General features: G+C 36.9%; 1 protein-coding gene across 1 annotated transcript; it reads right to left on the bottom strand.

Annotated features, from left to right (window-relative positions):
• Positions 1–5,356: 5,356 nt before the first annotated feature.
• LOC113277513 (putative fasciclin-like arabinogalactan protein 20) lies at positions 5,357–16,381 on the bottom strand. Its single transcript, XM_026526589.1, has 2 exons — positions 16,332–16,381; positions 5,357–6,378 (listed from the first exon to the last, which is right to left on the bottom strand). The coding sequence occupies exons 1-2, from the start codon at positions 16,358–16,360 to the stop codon at positions 5,694–5,696; spliced, it is 714 nt and encodes a 237-aa protein (XP_026382374.1). The 5' UTR covers positions 16,361–16,381; the 3' UTR covers positions 5,357–5,693.
• Positions 16,382–17,846: the final 1,465 nt, after the last annotated feature.

Here is a 17,846-nt window from a genome sequence, read left to right as displayed (position 1 = left end):
GGGTGATTGACAATTCGACATGAACGAGCAACCGAGGAGCATGGGATGTGACCTTACTATAATCAAATGAGTGTTTTCTGTTGCAAGTTGTTATTGTTCACTTATGCGTATTCAAGAGCTTGGTTTTCCTTTCTGTTTAAAAGCTTGTTTCGATGGGTTCACTAACAATCGACAACCCAAAGTCTGAGATTACGAAGGAGACTCATAATTGACCAGAGTCAATAAATGTGAACATCGCCTTGGTTCTTTGATATCAACACGTAGATCAAGTATCAGTTGCAGCTTATCGGTGTAAGTGAAAAAACAGCCCATAAGCCAATTAAACTACACGAAGAATTGTTTAGTCCTTGTATATTCTCAACTGCTGAGGCAAAACAGAAAATCACACTTTGATCAGCTCAAAATTTCATTGATTTGTGAGGGTTGTCATCAACACTGCGGCCTGACTTAATATGACATTTTGCCTTCGTTTTGTCAGGCTTCATTATCAATTGGTGTTTCATTCCGATCAAAACAGATTGTCATCCTTAAACTAGGTTGTGTCTTTTATTACTAGCAGAAGTTCTTAATGCAGTTCTAATGATACATCGTTATTAGTGTTATTGGTGACTGCAAATAAAATGGAATTGAGCTCAATTACATAAACAACAAGGATAAGAATTTATGTAAGGTGCAGAACTATTTCACATAAGATGTGCTACAATAAACACACCAAATGAACAAAAATGATTCGGAAATGAAAAATCAACAAAAACCTATATTTTGAAGTCATTTTCTAGAACTCATATTAGCATCAAACCTGCAATACGTTTTCTCCATGCAAGTAAGTACCCGAGTTAGGTGAAACTCACTGCTTTTTCCATTATTCTCCTTGCACGGCATTCAAGTCTCTAGACCTTTTCTTCTTTGGGTCATATAAGTTCAACCTGTCTGATTAACCTGTTCAACGACACATAGATTTTAGCTCAAAAGATACTTATAATAAACACTTAAGGAATGAAGACTTTGACACAAAAAAGGTCCTAACCAGGTAACTAACATGAAGTCATATAAATATCTGACAGACTGATACCTTTTCTAATCACCATATATTTGAATAGGGACAATTTGATCTCACTAAATACATTTATGACAAAACAAAACAGAGTTCCAATTTCTGGAAGTCATGCTCTACTGAATCTACTGAAGTCGGAACACTATCTAAAGCATAGAAAAAACAAAAATAGGATATGAATTTTAAGACTTTCTATAAATAAAATTCAGTACCTACCTGGAAGTGCTGACCTCTATAGATCCTCACACCAACATGATATTACATGGACTGATGCATTCAGTGCTGTGTTCATTAAAACCTTTTCAAAAAAAAATCATACAACCATAATGGAGAAGCATGTTTTTCCCGACGAACTTCATTCATGACAAGCTTAGACCCTTCAGGACACCTGTCTCGACTATTCTTGAAGTTCCATTTTCATCGATAACTGAGAGCTGCTCAAGTACTTTGCAATGTCTGTCGTAGACAAATCCCTCAGGCCGCAGCTATGTATTTACTAACAGTTAAAGTGTTAAACCATGCTATATACTCCATAGTGATAAACATCAGGATGAGGAGGCTGTGCAACTATGGTCTTCTCTGGGGTAGTTGACAATGTCATTTGACTAACGAGTGCAAAAATTCCACATTCGAGCATGTAAAGTTAAAAATCAGAAAAGAAAAAAAAAAGCAACAGACGTTCCTCCTCACAATCATGCATGAGTGATACAGGGATGAGTTTAGTAGGCATAAACCTCCACTCCAAGCTTCATAGCTTGACGATAAACCTCCTTCAGGACTTTAAGCTCTTCATCCGTCAAAGAGTTGCTTAGCCAATTAAGCAATTCTCAGCTTGACTATCATGATTTGTTAACTCATATAAGCTACGGGTTATGTTTAGTTATGTTTATCAGTTATTTCCCTAGCACTTTGCTTTCGCATCGCCTCAACGTCTTCCTAAATCTTATTATCCATCTTGTTTCATTTCTATAGAACTATTGTATATGTCAACTGTACACTAGCACATCACCTAGATTTAGTGTACAGATCTGTATCTAAATATTAGAAGAAAAGATGCGAGGAAGTTACTACAAGGGTGAACAGTTCTTAGTGTTAGGATTAAGCTTCAAGTGTCAGTTTGGAAATAGATAGCGTATTTTGACAAGACTTTATTTGACAGGGGGTTAGTCGTGGGAGAGTTTGAGAGATTTTAATGGAGTTAGCAAATCCCCTGTTAGTCGTGAGAGAGTTTGTCAAAATCTTTTAAAATCTCTGTTAGTGGTGAGAGATTTATAGGGAGTTTCTAAAACTACCTCAAAATCCCTTAAACTCTCTGTTAGTGGTGAGAGATTTGATTAGAATCTTTTAAACTCCCTGTTAGTCGTAAAACACTAGAGTCATAGGGAGTTTATAATTTGGGGGAGTTTGAGGGAGTTTCATGATGTTTTTGTGCTTGGACAAAATCTCTCAAAAAACAAGAGATTTCTGGGGAGTTTGGGTTAAACCCCCCAAATTGCCTAGACTCTCTCACACTCCCTCTAAATCCCTAGAGATTTAAATACATTAAAATCTCTCAAACTCTCCCACGACTAACCCCCTGTGAGTTTAAACGTCACGAGAACTTGCACAAACTCCTCAACTGATAGACCTATATCACACTAATTTGAAGTTAATCAGGAAGTCTTGGCATCTGACAATGGTATACCCTGCGTATCCCGGTCTCTCTTAGGAAACGGTGATGGCAGTAAGTATCTCTGTTCCTGTTAAGGAGCTAGATGATACTTATAAAACATCCAAACAGAATAATAAACTGACTAGAAGTTACTCTACAGTCATCAAAATAGCCAAAAAAGACTGAAATTCATATTAACCCTAACAAATACTCTACAGTCATCATAAACTTACTTGGATGAATGAAGCATCCCATTGGAGTTCTTGTGTTACATTATTCCTGCTTTCCAAGATTGCAGCCCTAACATCATTATGATGACTCTACAGATTTTAACAATATATCATAACTGAAAGAAATACCAAAAACAATAAATGTTGACGGAATTCACTTGTTGATTTTTCATTGTTCGAGTTCCCATTGTTCCTCAGTAGCTCAGTGGTAGAGCGGTCGTCTGTTAACTGATTGGCCGTAGGTTTTAATCCTACTTGGGAGATTTTATTCATTCTGAAAACTAGAAGCAATACAGATAAAAACTCAGACAGAACATAAGATGATAATGAAAGTTACGCCCATCCAAAAGCATCAAAGAAATGACCGGGTTGAGTAACGTCTCTCTTATGCAAATCTCCAGAAGTCAAACAGACATTCAGAGGTGAGTACAAGCAGTACACTACTTCTTCTTATAAACCATTTATGAAACATGTACTTGAGAAATCCATTTCTTTTTCTTTTATGATTTTGATCAATGGAGTAGTAATGAGTAGAGAATCAATCACCAGCGAAGTAACCAGGCTTTCTTATTCAGTTTGACGATTTAGTTTTAAGCAATGAGGAAAAGAATGAAAGAATGAGAGAGTTTCATTACAAGGTGATGTGATGGACTTATATATAGTTTGTTGTAGACAAGTTTTAGCAGTACATTGTAATTCAACGTGTTTAACATTTTGTAAACCGCAAAAGTTAGTGGCTGTAAACTGTAATACACTATTTATTCACTTTCTTTGAGCTAACACGGACAGGCTATCAAAGTATTGAAACTGTTGGTCCGCAATAATACAGTCAATCATGAGCAACATACCTGAATGAAGAATTTTTTCTGCACATTCACTTGGCATTTGCACCAGAAGCTGAGCAAATAAATCCACTTCCGAGCAATGCAGCGTCCAAACCCGTCCGGTTTGCATCGCGGCATTACTCAGAAATGAATTGTTTACCGCTAACACCATTCAGCCCAATAACAAGAACAAGGTCTTACGCGGTTCCCCATCCCGCATCAAACCATAGAAGCGTGAAATAAAAATAAAATTATTAGGTTTCCAAAGGTGAGAAGAGAAATTAAAATTGAAAAATGACTTGAAATCAGAGAGAGAACCTCAAAATTTTGGGGAACTCAAAGTGGAAGAAAAAAATTAAAATACCTTAGCAAACGAGACTCTCCCTTGAAACCCTTGCTTTGGAAGTGAAGGAGAAAGTGAAACAACAGTACAGACTACAGATAAGTTGGCTACAGATTTTTGGTTAGTGACTTGTTATAGGCCGCCGTCATAATTAATCTGGGCAGACACTTAGTGGCATTTCAAACGCTTGGGTAGGCCCTTTTTTAAGTGTTACGCCTCACCTGCAATGGAACCAGGGAATGAGAGTCATACGCGCTTGGGAAGGGAACATTTGGTTGATTGCACCAGCTATAGTTAAAAGCTGGTGAGTGTGGTGTTCGACAATCCTCCCTCAAAGGGGGAATGTATGATTGTATGGAAAAGAACTTGGAAATTTTGGTTTTCATTGAATGCAATTTTATTAGACAAGAACTCATATCATGGATATAAGTTTGCATTGGTTTCATGGATCTTATGTCTATGTTTTACAAATACATCATTAGGCCCCTTCTATTACAACAATTTTGTGTTATACAAGGGGAATACCCTGTATAGTCCATTCCCCATTATCCTCGAACAAGGCTATTTTATTCATGGAAACTTGTATTTTTGCGAATGTCAGACAAATGGTTGCTGGTAAAAACTTTGTTGCACAGAGAGTGGTCAAGTTACAAGTGCTTTTTTTTTTATGGTCAAGTTACAAGTACTTAAATACATGTATAACCTGCTAAATTCCATCATATCAGAAAGTATAACCAAATTAGCTCACTAATGTCACCGGACTTCCTACTGATCCCTTCATGTATATCAAGTATCTCTGACAAAATGGCCCATGGTATCCCACCTATGCCTAATGAGAAACATCCTGTGTACATTAATCTGGAGATAACAGCCATAGAATTTCTTCAATTTAGTTCCTTGCTCGGACAGGGGTACCATTCTGTAGAATAATTCTTATTCCAATTACAGTAGATCCTAGGTATTTTATAGTTGAAGGAGAACTAAAAGAAGCAACATGTGCATCGCCAGTAGCCGTCCATGATACCTTTCACCCACTTACACAACACTAATCACAGTAAAAGCTGGCAATGACAAGATATTTAACTGCAAAATTCCATTCGAACACAAAAAGAAAAGGAGATAACTCGGAGTCACACCATTACATAAAATGCCATACTAATTTCTTGGCCCAGAAACTAATGCTCATAAAGGAACCTCACTTAGCTTAGTTCAGAAATTAAAACTCAGGAAACAAATGAAATTAACAAGCATTCATAAAGTTGGGAATTCTTCATAGTAGTTAAAACTTGTGAACAATTATAATCATTTATCAGAAATGAGAGCAGAGTATCAACATTAGACTGATTTACCCCAATGACAAACAGGCTACTAAACTGATTTATCACTACATCCCTTATCATTTTATTCTGGAGATTTGAATGAAACCAATAAATCGACAAAACTATCACTAACGATTATACGTACATACCGTTATTAATTTGGATGAAGTTCAATAAGAAGCAACTTGAACTGATCAATACAAGCCTTCATGAGCAAAAACAAGAAAGCTCTGAACTGCTAAAATCACAAAAGTTATCTTCAGGCTCGAAATTCAGTCGTAGTCGTTAGCATTCTTTCCGTGATAATCATCGAACATAGAGTTAGAATCTGACGAGCTCTCCGAATCTATCATGACTGTTTGACCTGCAGGAATGGCAGCGGCGGCAGCGATAGGTTGTTTTGTAGTCGAAGAAGGAGGACTAGGAGAAGTATCTTTCCCATGAAAACCACCGTTTATAGAGTCAAAATCCTTCGAGCTCACTGAATCTGTAATGACAGTTTGTGCTGCAGGAAAGGCAAGAACAATAGGCTGCTGTGTAATCGACGGACTAGGAGTAGGAGAAGTATCTTTTCCATGAAATTCCTCAAATAGAGAGCCAATTGGGAGAGTAAGAATCTGTTGAATACCATGAACAGCAATGGAATCACTAACATAAATGTCTGGATATAGTAATGGAACATCATTAACTAACAATACATCGCCAACAACAGTGAATGTCACGGTAAAACCCTCATAAAGCGTCGGCACTGTAATTTCTCCATACAAGACTAGGTTAAGCATATCTGGCGCTGTGAGTTTGCAGGGAAGAAAATGACGATGAAATACAGATGAAGAACTGAAATTCATCGAGAATGGATCCAAAACTGCATCAGTAGGTGCGAAGACTGTTAACTTTCTTGTTGGATCTGGTAATTGAAGATCAAGAAATGAAGCCATTACTGAATAACCTAGCAACCTCTGTACGTACACATTTCATTATCCACCACGTGTACAGGAAGAGATACGTAGAAAGGATGCAAAGCAAGACATCAAAACATGATAACAAACAATCATAACCTAGGGGAGCATCTCATCAGAAAATATCACCGGTCAGCAGATCTGACGGTCAAGGACTGAGGATCACAGAGGTATGATGGCAAAGAGGAGCACCAGATAATACCCCTCGGGTGTTAGTACATCCTATTCCGAGGAAGATCCAAGATCAACGGCTGAGAGAGAGATTGACTGACACGGATGTGACCAGACTAAGAAACACTTGTCTGACACGAGCGGACGTCCAACTGCCCGCATTAAATACCAAGAGATATACACGCGTCAATCAGCTCGTGGAATAAGCAAGGATAGCTCTTCGTATTCAAGCTTAGACCGCAGCATATACCGAAGACCTCTGCGTAATGGCCACAAAGCACAAGAAGATAAGGTTGTAACGGCATCTCAGAAGTAGGACACACATTTCAACCCTATAAATACCCCTCTCCACTAAGAGAGAAGGGGTCGACCAATCCACAATCCTTAGAAGAGAACATAAGAGAGAGAAATAGGAAGAGTAAGTAAATCCCCTGCTTCCGCAGACTAATGTATACTCAAAATTCATTCGTCTTTGTAAACATTCAATACATAGTGAAACACCAACCCCGTGGATGTAGGCCTTAGTGCCTGATGAGTGCCAAATATTGCATAATCTTATATCTGTTTATTGGCATTTATCTCATCTTTTGTGCTTTAATTTTCCATTTTATCCCAAATTCTGTATTTTTGTTGTTTTCGAGAATAATTATTTTTGCTAATTTATTTTATGTTTTTAGGTAGTAGATAAAGCTTGGATGCTTAGAGAAGCAAAAGGAGCAGAGAATTGGGGGTCAGAGGCAGAAAGCAAGAGCTTCGCGAGATGGTTGTGAGATGTGTAGAGATGGTTGCATTCCGCCAATTCCTCTTGCAATCCGTTTGCATAGTGCTTAAAAGAAGAAGTGGGATTGATAGAAGAAGTTTCAAACAAGCCCAGGGCCTGACCCGTTTCTGTACCCGTTTTTGTACCCGTTTCATCGAATTTGGTGTTCTTGCTCAACACCAGATCGCCTCCCTCCTTTTTTTCCCAAAATATCTTCACGACCAGAAGCTTCAAGTTCTCTCCCAATTCACTCCATGCTCTCTACTGTGTACTCCAACCACCACGACCTCACCCCTCTCCATCTACTCCACCTCTCCCAAACCTCTATCCAATTGATTTCCCTTATAAAACACTTATTCGTCCATTCATTCTGCCAGCAACTCAATTTCTCAAATTTCTTTTGCTAACTTATATGATTCTAGGGGTTAGCCGTACACATTCAGTGAAAGAGGAATGGGTATTGATGGAGCTTGAGTGTCGAGGAAATCAATGTATTCACCACAACACCATACTGAAGACAATGAGCAATCAAGAGTCAAGTGGTTCAATTGATGTCAGACAACTAGTAAGCAGCACAACTATTATACCTAATTTCATAGTTGTTTATTGTTGACATTTGGTGAAAATTGTGTATAAATTTGGAGTGGGTTTGTGATGAAAAAGGAATGCCCGGAGTAGCCGGTGCACCAAGCCTTAGTAATAATTTAGGTTTAATTTCAGTTTCTCCATGTTTTTGTTTTCTTTTCTAACTAGGGTTGAGATGAAACCCCTAAATAATAAGAATTGCTTGATTTGGTTCTACTTTTTCCCCATGAATTTACATTGAAAAACATGATTTAATCTCTGAATTCATATCAATTTACTCTCACCTTGTATGTCATCCTTGGTAGTTTGATCAATTCTTTGATGTGTATTCAAGCTTTGTAAACTGATTTAGTTCAATTTGTGATTACCTATGCCTTAAACAGATAGGTAATGCTAGGAATTGACACTTATAGTTCAGTCTTTGATTGGTTGTGTCGTAACAAGACAACCAATGCTTGGGTTTGACAGATTTTTAGCTTGAGGTTAATTCATCCATTTGTGCAAGTGATTTATCACTTCTTCAAGGTAGTTTGAGGCTAGAACTTCTATAGCTCCTTGATTAAATGAGAACTAGTATATCGAATCAAGAAATTCTATGCATTTAGGCGGTATATTCGACACCATAGTTATCTTTCTATTTGTTTTACATTTGTGGCTTTAGTATAATCATCAATCTTTGTCGTATCGACGCAAAAGAAAAACCCCCTTTTGTCACTGTTTGGATTGAATCAGTTGTAGTAAGGCCATAGTTTCAACTCTACACCCACCTTGTCCCTATGGATCGACCTGTATTTGCACTATACACAATAAGGCACTGTGCACTTGCAGTTTATTGTAGGCTTGTTTAAAGTCCTACCAAGTTTTTGGCGTCGCTGCCGGGGACTCGGCAGCGGTGTAATTGTTTCTTTGGCTCCACTTACTGATTTTTCATACATCCTTGTATATATGTGTCTGAAATTTTCTTATTTTTAGTCATTGCTAGTGTAACTTAGATGTTAACCACATCTATGTATATAACCTGCATTCTGTCAGTGGTAGTTTTAATCTTTCGGTCATTTGCATCTTCCAATTTTAGTTTAGTTGCATTCTGTTTTAGTGCATTATCTTACCAGCATCATTGTTTTTGTAAGATAATATTATCCCTGTACTTTGTTCAGCATATTAGATCTTTTGTAGTTGTTCAGTTTGTAGTCCAATAGCATTCTGTAACCAGTTTTTCTTTTTTCTTTCTCAGTTCATTAGTTACTGCAATCTGTAGCCTGAATATTGCATTCTGTAGCTTGCCATAGTAGTTTAACTGTTAAGCATTAATCCATCTGTGAATACAGTCAGCATCTTTTCTTTTTCTTTCAAGCTAGTTCACCTGCATCCTGCATCATAAAACATCTTGTAGCATTCTGTAGCTTAGCTGTAATTTTAAAGCTTCATGTTGTTTCTCTTGATTAGTTAAAGCTGCTTTCACTCAATCTATGTAATTAGTATATTCTATCATCTGCATTTTAGCCTGTAAATATTAGTTAGCTACATCTCATAATAGTCTGCACGTGTATTGAATCTCTTGGTTTCGTAGTTTAAAGCATAATATCATCTGTAACTTTGTTGTTGTATTGTAGTTTAGTCAATTCACTATATATCTTGCATTGTTGAAACTGTCCTTGCATCTAGTCTGTAGCATAAAAGTGGTATTAGATTATGAATTAGTGTTGTAGTTTTCAGCGTCCTGTAGCATTTTCATGTTGGGTTAGTTTCTGTCTTGTAGATTTTGGATTGGTGCTTAGTTTAGAAACTGTACATAGATTTTAGTCATTATCTTTTACTTTGCATAGTTACATCTTCTTATTTTTGCATTCCCCACTTAAAGTATTGTTTGTAAATTATATACTAGCATAATTAGTCATTGTTTTAGTTTTGTCCTAACGGTAGTACATCGTGTTCATATAAAATGCATAAGAATCAATAGTTCATCTTGTTACAGGTCTGTTAGTAATGTAACTGCATTAGTGTCTCACTGCTCCATTGTTCCTTTGTTAGTTAGTTGTTAGTTAGGAATTGCATACGTTCTCTTGGTATTTCTATAGTTTTGTGTCTTGGTTGTATGGGTTATTAGCAAATTAGATTCCTAGCTTGTGTTTAGTTTATTAATTTTTCTTTGTACCGTAGCTTTATTATCTTAGTTCAAGTTGCCTTCGTTCTAGTTGTCTTCATGTCATATAGGCTTAGTTATTTTCAAATCTGTAGACTTTGATTAGTTTTAGCATTTCACTTATGTTTCAGTTAAGTTTTGTATTTGTAATTACTTCTGTCCTGTAGCTGTTTAGTACTGCATATAGATCATTAGTCTTTCACAGTGGTCCTAATTCATATACACTAGTGTAAATCAAATGTCGTTAATAATTTAAATATAGAATAGCTAGCTAAGATTTTTGTTTGCTGTTTGAAATTTGTCGTGACACTGTGATATATATAGGTTAGTGTACATATTTCTCTGTTTTATCTGCACATTTCGGGGTACTGAACGGTTCTCTTGAGCTTATCAGGTACTTACCAAGCTGCGTGGCATGTCGCTGGAGTTGTTTGTAGTTAGAGAAATTACCACAAAAAGGTAAGACTAAGGAGAATCAAAAGAAAAGAGGGAACATTTCAGTTCCGAGTAGCCTTTTCCCGGATGCGCACTGGAGGTAAGTTTCTTAAACACAACAATAAATTGACGTTTTTGCTTTGTAATTGCTTAGCCTGAATGGTTTAATATTGGGTTTAACAACTGAGCTTCATATTTTGTTAACAAATACGAGTTGGCCTCTCGTTAGTTGACCATATTTTTATAGTCCAATAGAAACACAGTTCAAGATTGATAGACGTCACAACACTCTGCCATTGTCACAACAACATCAATCGTAATTTTTCTTGCTAGTTTTTGTAATTATATTCTTTTACTGTGTGTTTAGCCTGTCGTGTTTAGTAGCCTATATACTTGTTTTCATCATTCTGTTTAGGGTCTGAGTAGAAGCATTTAGAATAGATTTATTTTATTTTGCTTTATCTAAAAAAAATGTCAGGATTTTGGTCTGCAACTGGGGATGAAGACAAATCCATTAGAGAACTTGCTTACGGGCATGCTTCACGTTATGAGCCTCCCACAGACCATGATGTCAATAGTTTTAGGGATTGTTATGGACATTTTCATAGTCCTGAGCCTCAACACATGGAACCTAATCACTATTCACACATGTATCATCCACCATTGTGTGAAAATGAACATATTTACAGTGCCAAACTCACACAGTCGTCACTTTTGGAGCAGTTAGAGGCTCAAATTAATGCTTTAGAAATGCAAATATATGAGAAATCTGTCGCATCTAATTCATCTAGGCAAGTTGAAGTTTCTGCTTGTACCTTGTGTGGTAGCTTAAGCCATCCTGTTGAGAACTGCTATATTTTGTATGCTTATAGGCAATCTAGAGAAGGACAGGAAAATCCAAGGTATGAAATGCCCACAGGTTATGACACTAGTAGTCATTGGGACCATAATCAACCTTTCGAAGGTTACGATAAGTATTTTATAGATCCCAATGACCATGCACACATGTATCATTCACCACAGTGGTAAGTTGAACAACTTTGTACTTCCCCGACCTCGTGTAGGCAATATGTGGAGGAAAATCTCATACTCATCGAACAAAATAATGCTAGGTTTGAATTGAATTTATTGCATAATAAACCATATACCAATGTTTCTGAATTTCCTTTCTGTAGTGACACTCATGCTCAACCATGTATTGAATATCCATATGAAATGAGAATACCTACTGTTGAAGACTCTCCTTCCATGGAAAAAATTAATGCATACTTAGATAAGATTTTGCTTCATGTACAAAAGGAGGGAAGGGAGGAATTTCATGATGAGATGTTTGTTATTCCTAATGAGGTAAATGTTGAAAATAGTGTTTATAATCCTACTCATGCAACTAATACTGAATATGGATATAATCTAGAGGTAAATGAGTGGACTAGAGACACTATAGTTTTGAATAGGGAATGGCATTCCTGTTTTGATGATGAGGATGTTATGTTAGAAGAACATGTTTATGCTGAAAATATTTTTAAACCTTTGGGTTCAGAAACATTAGGCCTCTCTGCCTCGACCTTAATGAATCATGTTTTTTCTAGTATTCCATATACATATACATGTGATGTTGATGCTGATCTGGGACTTGTGCAATTGTTCTGTGAAAGTGAGCATGACAGACAACTTGTGTCTGACTTAGGGAATGCTGAATTTTCTGTCGACACCAATGATAATATGCATGAAAATAACTTTGATGTGTCTGATTCCCTACCTAGGTTACAACATGATGTTTCTTCTGGTTTCCTTATGCATGAGACTGAAATTTTTGATGATGATGATTCTGAGTTGGGATTTGTTGATTTGTTCAATGAACATGAGCATGATATTGCACTTGTTTCTGACTTAGGGAGTGTTGAATCGTGTAATGATATAGATGAAAATAACCTAGACAGATCTGATTCCCTGCTTAAGTCACAACATGATTGCCTTAATGTTGGCCGAGAGCTTATTAAACCCACTTTGTGGACAGTTCCAAGCCTTGGGTTAGATTTATATGCTTCACAAGTCCTCTTGGACTATTTTCGGCAAAATATAATGTCTTTGAGGATCCAAAGTTGGAGTTTACTCATGTCTCTCCGTTCGTCCCTGAACAAGTCCATTTTGAATTGGACCTTGTGCATGCTACACCCCTAAAATTGCTAGATTTTGTGTCCAAAAGCACACCTGTTGAAAATTTCAGGTTTGGGGGTAGGTCATTAATATCTGCAGTCTTACTTACCTTGTCATGTTGTATATGCTTGAGGCTGTCGATATTTCTGCATGTCGTTTTCCGGGTTGATCCTCAACTCTTTAGGTTGTATATATATGGTGAATTTTCTTTGTATATAATCCAGTAGGTATATGTTCAATTTCTCTATCTCGAGTCAGTCGAGTCTTATTTTTCTTTTCTTGTATATATTGTGTTAATCCAACATGCTATCAGCTGAAAAATGTTGGATTCTAGAATTGAATAATGGAGTTCAAAGCTTGCTTTCGCCGATACCCGGTAATCTCTTTCCTTTTCCTCTACGCAGCATGGTTCTCTTGGTATGTTGTGGTATAATTCTGATCATCTTTAGAAACATTGAGGACAATGTTTAGTTTAGGTTTGGGGGTGAAGAGTAGATACCATGTGAATGTCACTGTGCTATAATTGAAACTGAACTCTGCCATGTTAAAAAAAAAGAATAAATTGTTGAGCTCATCCTCCTTGATTTGTAGTATCTGCATATATAATAATTTAAGGATTCTCGATCTAGATGATGAGATACAAGTTTGATATCTTTCTGATTCTAGCACTACAACATGTGAGTTCGATTTACATTTTTTTTGAAACTTTTTGAGAATGTGATATGAAACTTGCACTTGCACGGTCTATCAAGCATGTATAACGTCTGATTTGCGTAATCCAGTAGACTGCCAATCATCTAGAATACTGATGAGACTTGACTAGCTTGTTCTTTGGTCGGCTGGGATAGTAGTTGGTGTATACGTTATGAAAAACGACCATTGAATGTTACTTTGTGCATCGAAAAGGGATTCCTCTTGCTATAATGTTAATTCAATGTATCTGTTTGTTTTATGTAAAGTCGTTGTATCATCTTGTCTTCGTGACTCTTTCATCTAAAATAAAAATGTTAGAAAAATTCAGAAAAGAAAAAGAAAAAAAATCAAAAGAATATGATAAGAGAGTTTGTTCTTCATCTTGTGCTCTCTTAAGTCAGTATTTCTTTACTTTTTGTTTCAAAGTAGTCAAAGTAAATAGTTAGTCAATGCATATGTTGTAATTAGTCTTTGTATATCTCATGTAAATAGTCTTGTAATAAGCAAGGGAGGGTGTATGCCATCGATATACAAAACGGGTAAGCTGAAATATCACCAACACTTTAGGTGAACATTCACATCTCCCATAAAGCTAGCTTGTCTTTAAATCGTCCCAACTATCTCTTAGTATTGGCAGTCATGACTTAGGTTGATAAATCAGTTTCTATGCATGCTCATGATAGAATTACACTTTACACTCTTATCACATGTTAACTATTCGAACTCTTGGATTTCAAAATATTTTTTGTGCTGGAATCAGTGTGTGTCGCCTGTACCTTTGAAATCTAGATTGACATATCAATTTTTCTATGAGATTAAACTGAAATGCAGGTGTTACACATCATAGAAGGTGAGCTCTCTTTTGACCTAGAACTTTGTGGGTATATTCTAAGCAAACCCTCACGAGACTTCAACTCGTCCACTAGGGACACTTAGTGGTTTAAAAGGCTTATGGCATTCGCTAAATGCAATCGAGAAACCAGCGACAGTGGTATAGGTAGGATTTCCTTAGTTTTTGTTGTATTTGAGGACAAGTAAAATTCAGGTTTGGGGGTATTTGATGAGTGACAAATATTGCATAATCCTATATCTGTTTATTGGCATTTATCTCATCTTTTGTGCTTTAATTTTCCATTTTATCCCAAATTCTGTATTTTTGTTGTTTTAGAGAATAATTATTTTTGCTAATTTATTTTATGTTTTTAGGTAGTAAATAAAGCTTGGATACTTAGAGAAGCAAAAGGAGCAGATAATTGGGGGTCAGAGGCAGAAAGCAAGAGCTTCGCGGAATGGTTGTGAGAAGTATAGAAGATGGTTGCATTCCGCCAATTCCTTTTGCAATCCGTTTGCATAGTGCTTAAAAGAAGAAGTGGGATTGATAGAAGAAGTTTCAAACAAACCCAGGGCCTGACCCGTTTCTGTACCTGTTTCATCGAAATTGGTGTTCTTGCTCAACACCAGATCGCCTCCCTCCTTTTTCTCCCAAAATATCTTCACGACCAGAAGCTTCAAGTTCTCTCCCAATTCACTCCATGCTCTCTACTGTGTACTCCAACCACCACGACCTCACCCCTCTCCATCTACTCCACCTTTCCCAAACCTCTATCCAATTGATTTCCCTTATAAAACACTTATTCATCCATTCATTCTGCCAGCAACTCAATTTCTCAAATTTCTTTTGCTAACTTATATGATTCTAGGGTTAGCCGTACGCATTCAGTGAAAGAGGAATGGGTATTGATGGAGCTTGAGTGTCGAGGAAATCAATGTATTCATCACAGCACCATACTGAAGACAGTGAGCAATCAAGAGTCAAGTGGTTCAATTGATGTCAGACAACTAGTAAGCAGCACAACTATTATACCTAATTTCATAGTTTTTTATTGTTGACATTTGGTGAAAATTGTGTATAAATTTGGAGTGGGTTTGTGATGAAAAATGCATGCCCGGAGTAGCCGGTGCACCGAGCCTTAGTAATAATTTAGGTTTAATTTCAGTTTCTCCATGTTTTTGTTTTCTTTTCTAACTAGGGTTGAGATGAAACCCCTAAATAATAAGAATTGCTTGATTTGGTTCTACTTTTTCTCCATGAATTTACATTGAAAATCATGATTTAATCTCTGAATTCATATCAATTTACTCTCACCTTGTATGTCATGCATCCTTGGTAGTTTGATCAATTCTTTGATGTGTATTCAAGCTTTGTAAAGTGATTTAGTTCAATTTGTGATTACCTATGCCTTAAACAGATAGGTAATGCTAGGAATTGACACTTATAGTTCAGTCTTTGATTGGTTGTGCCATAACAAGACAACCAATGCTTGGGTTTGACAGATTTTTAGCTTGAGGTTAATTCATCCATTTGTGCAAGTGATTTATCACTTCTTCAAGGTAGTTTGAGGCTAGAAATTCCATAGATCCTTGATTAAATGAGAACTAGTATATTGAATCAAGAAATTCTATGCATTTAGGCGGTATATTCGACACCATAGTTATCTTTCTATTTGTTTTACATTTGTTGCTTTAGTATAATCATCAATCTTTGTCGTATCGACGCAAAAGCAAAACCCCTTTTTGTCACTGTTTGGATTGAATCAGTTGTAGTAAGGCCATAGTTTCAACTCTACACCCACCTTGTCCCTGTGGATCGACCTGTATTTGCACTATACACAATAAGGCACTGTGCACTTGCAGTTTATTGTAGGATTGTTTAAAGTCCTACCAGTGCCGAACCACGTAAATCTCCATCTTATTTATATTTCAGCACTTTTATATTCATCGCATATCCCTTATGATTCATATTTATGGTCATATTTGTAGTCTTACTCTTCATACGATCATTTTCCTGATATTATTCGACTAGGCAATGATGAGCCCGAGGGCTTTGAGTCGATGAACCGATAATATCATCCACTTTATGCATGTGCCATTTAATTCAAGAGTTTTTTGTATGTGCGAACTTTGTTTGTGAACACGTATTAGCCCTCGTGATTTATGTGTTCACAACCTCATCACAGATGAAGTAACATTAGCCATCAAAGAATTTGAAGAAGAAGAAACATCATCTGGGAATGGATTTTTGCATTCAAGATCGAACTTAGGGATTGGAGTCGGAGACATCTGGAGAGTAAAGAAATCTTCAAAAGAAGGATCAAAGAAACAATCAATAGCGAAAATGGTTAAAGATCCAATATCAAGAACAGCGGAATCATTGATTCGAACATTATTAATAGAGATTTGATCAGTTTATCCTGGTGACGTGGTAACAATCAAGGTTCTATTAGGGATCAATGTAGGAATCTTAGTACCATATGGAAGTGATTTTAAGGATTTGATTGTGAATTTGAGTGGTGAGAAATGATATTGAAGAAGATTTAGATTCGGTTGTCCTGAATCAATAAAAACAATATGAGATGGAGCAAAGATTGTTGTTGTTGGTGATGGGAATATTAGGGTTTGAGCAACGGGTGAAAGTGTTAATGACATGGAAACGAAACCTAAACTAGAGAGTGTTTCAATGGCGGTGGTAATGACTTCAGAAGGAAGAATTGGTACTGAAAGTGGAAACAGTGTGAAGAGTATCAGTGATGCTAAGAAGAAGAAACTCACCATTAATGAAACCTTTCAGAAGCTCTTTCGTTTCTAGGGTTTTTTCTGTTACAGAATGAGAATGAGAATGAAGAGTAAGAAGAAGAAATTGGGGATTTATGCAGTGAGAGAAAAAATTTGGGCGGGAAAAGGGACACGTGGCTGGATTACGGTTAATTAAGAAGGTGATCAAGGAGTTGAGATTACGGTTAAGAAAGTTGTTATTTCTGTAACAAGATTACGAGTACTGTAGTAATAAGAAAGTTGCCAAAAGAAACAAAAAAGAAGAAGAAAGAATAAAAGAAAGTAGGAATTACTGTTTAGTCCAGTTTTTCATGACCCAGTTGTCAACACCGGAATGGATAAACTCTTTTCACTGACAATTGGTTACAAGGAGAATACAAGGGACTACACCAACAGATGGCATAAGATCTGCCAAGCTATAGGGAGTGTAGATCCCGTAGTAAGCATCAACTGCTACAAATGGGGATTAAACCGAATGAGTCCACTGTTTGTTGAGATCCACGGAAGCATACCTAAGACAGAAGGAGACCTTCGAATAATTATTGAGAAATATGCTCGTCTTGAAGAAATCCAGCGTGAGAACCCGAGGGCACAAACGCAAAGGTCTCACCGTACCAATTCCGCAGAACAAACCAGCGGGGCCAAAAGGAATAGCTCAGTGGTACGACCGCACGAAGATAGGAAGGAACGAATAGATGATCGACAAAAAGGCGATCGAAAATTCGAAGATCAGGTTTATACGAAGCTCAATGATAGCTACGCTCGGATCTTGCGAGAGATCAAAGGAAGGGAAAATTTGGAGTGGCCATGGTCTAAGGGAAAGCAGCCCCCAAGGACCGAGAAGTTAAAAGATTAATGTGAGTATCATTGCTTCAATGGTCACCAGACCGAGAAATGCAAAAAACTCAAA

This window comes from Papaver somniferum, chromosome 5 (genome assembly GCF_003573695.1).
Source record: "Papaver somniferum cultivar HN1 chromosome 5, ASM357369v1, whole genome shotgun sequence".
Taxonomy (NCBI): Eukaryota; Viridiplantae; Streptophyta; class Magnoliopsida; order Ranunculales; family Papaveraceae; genus Papaver; species Papaver somniferum.
Note: the sequence above shows the minus strand (reverse complement) of the source record. Positions and strands in the feature narration are given on the sequence as shown.

Excerpts from the sequence above, each read along its gene's own strand:
- LOC113277513 (XM_026526589.1), bottom strand. The coding sequence starts at position 16,360 with ATGGCTAATGTTACTTCATCTGTGATGAG. Across the intron at positions 6,379-16,331 it reads GTTACTTCATCTGTGATGAG|GTTGCTAGGTTATTCAGTAA; the intron begins GTTGTGAACACA and ends GTACGTACAGAG.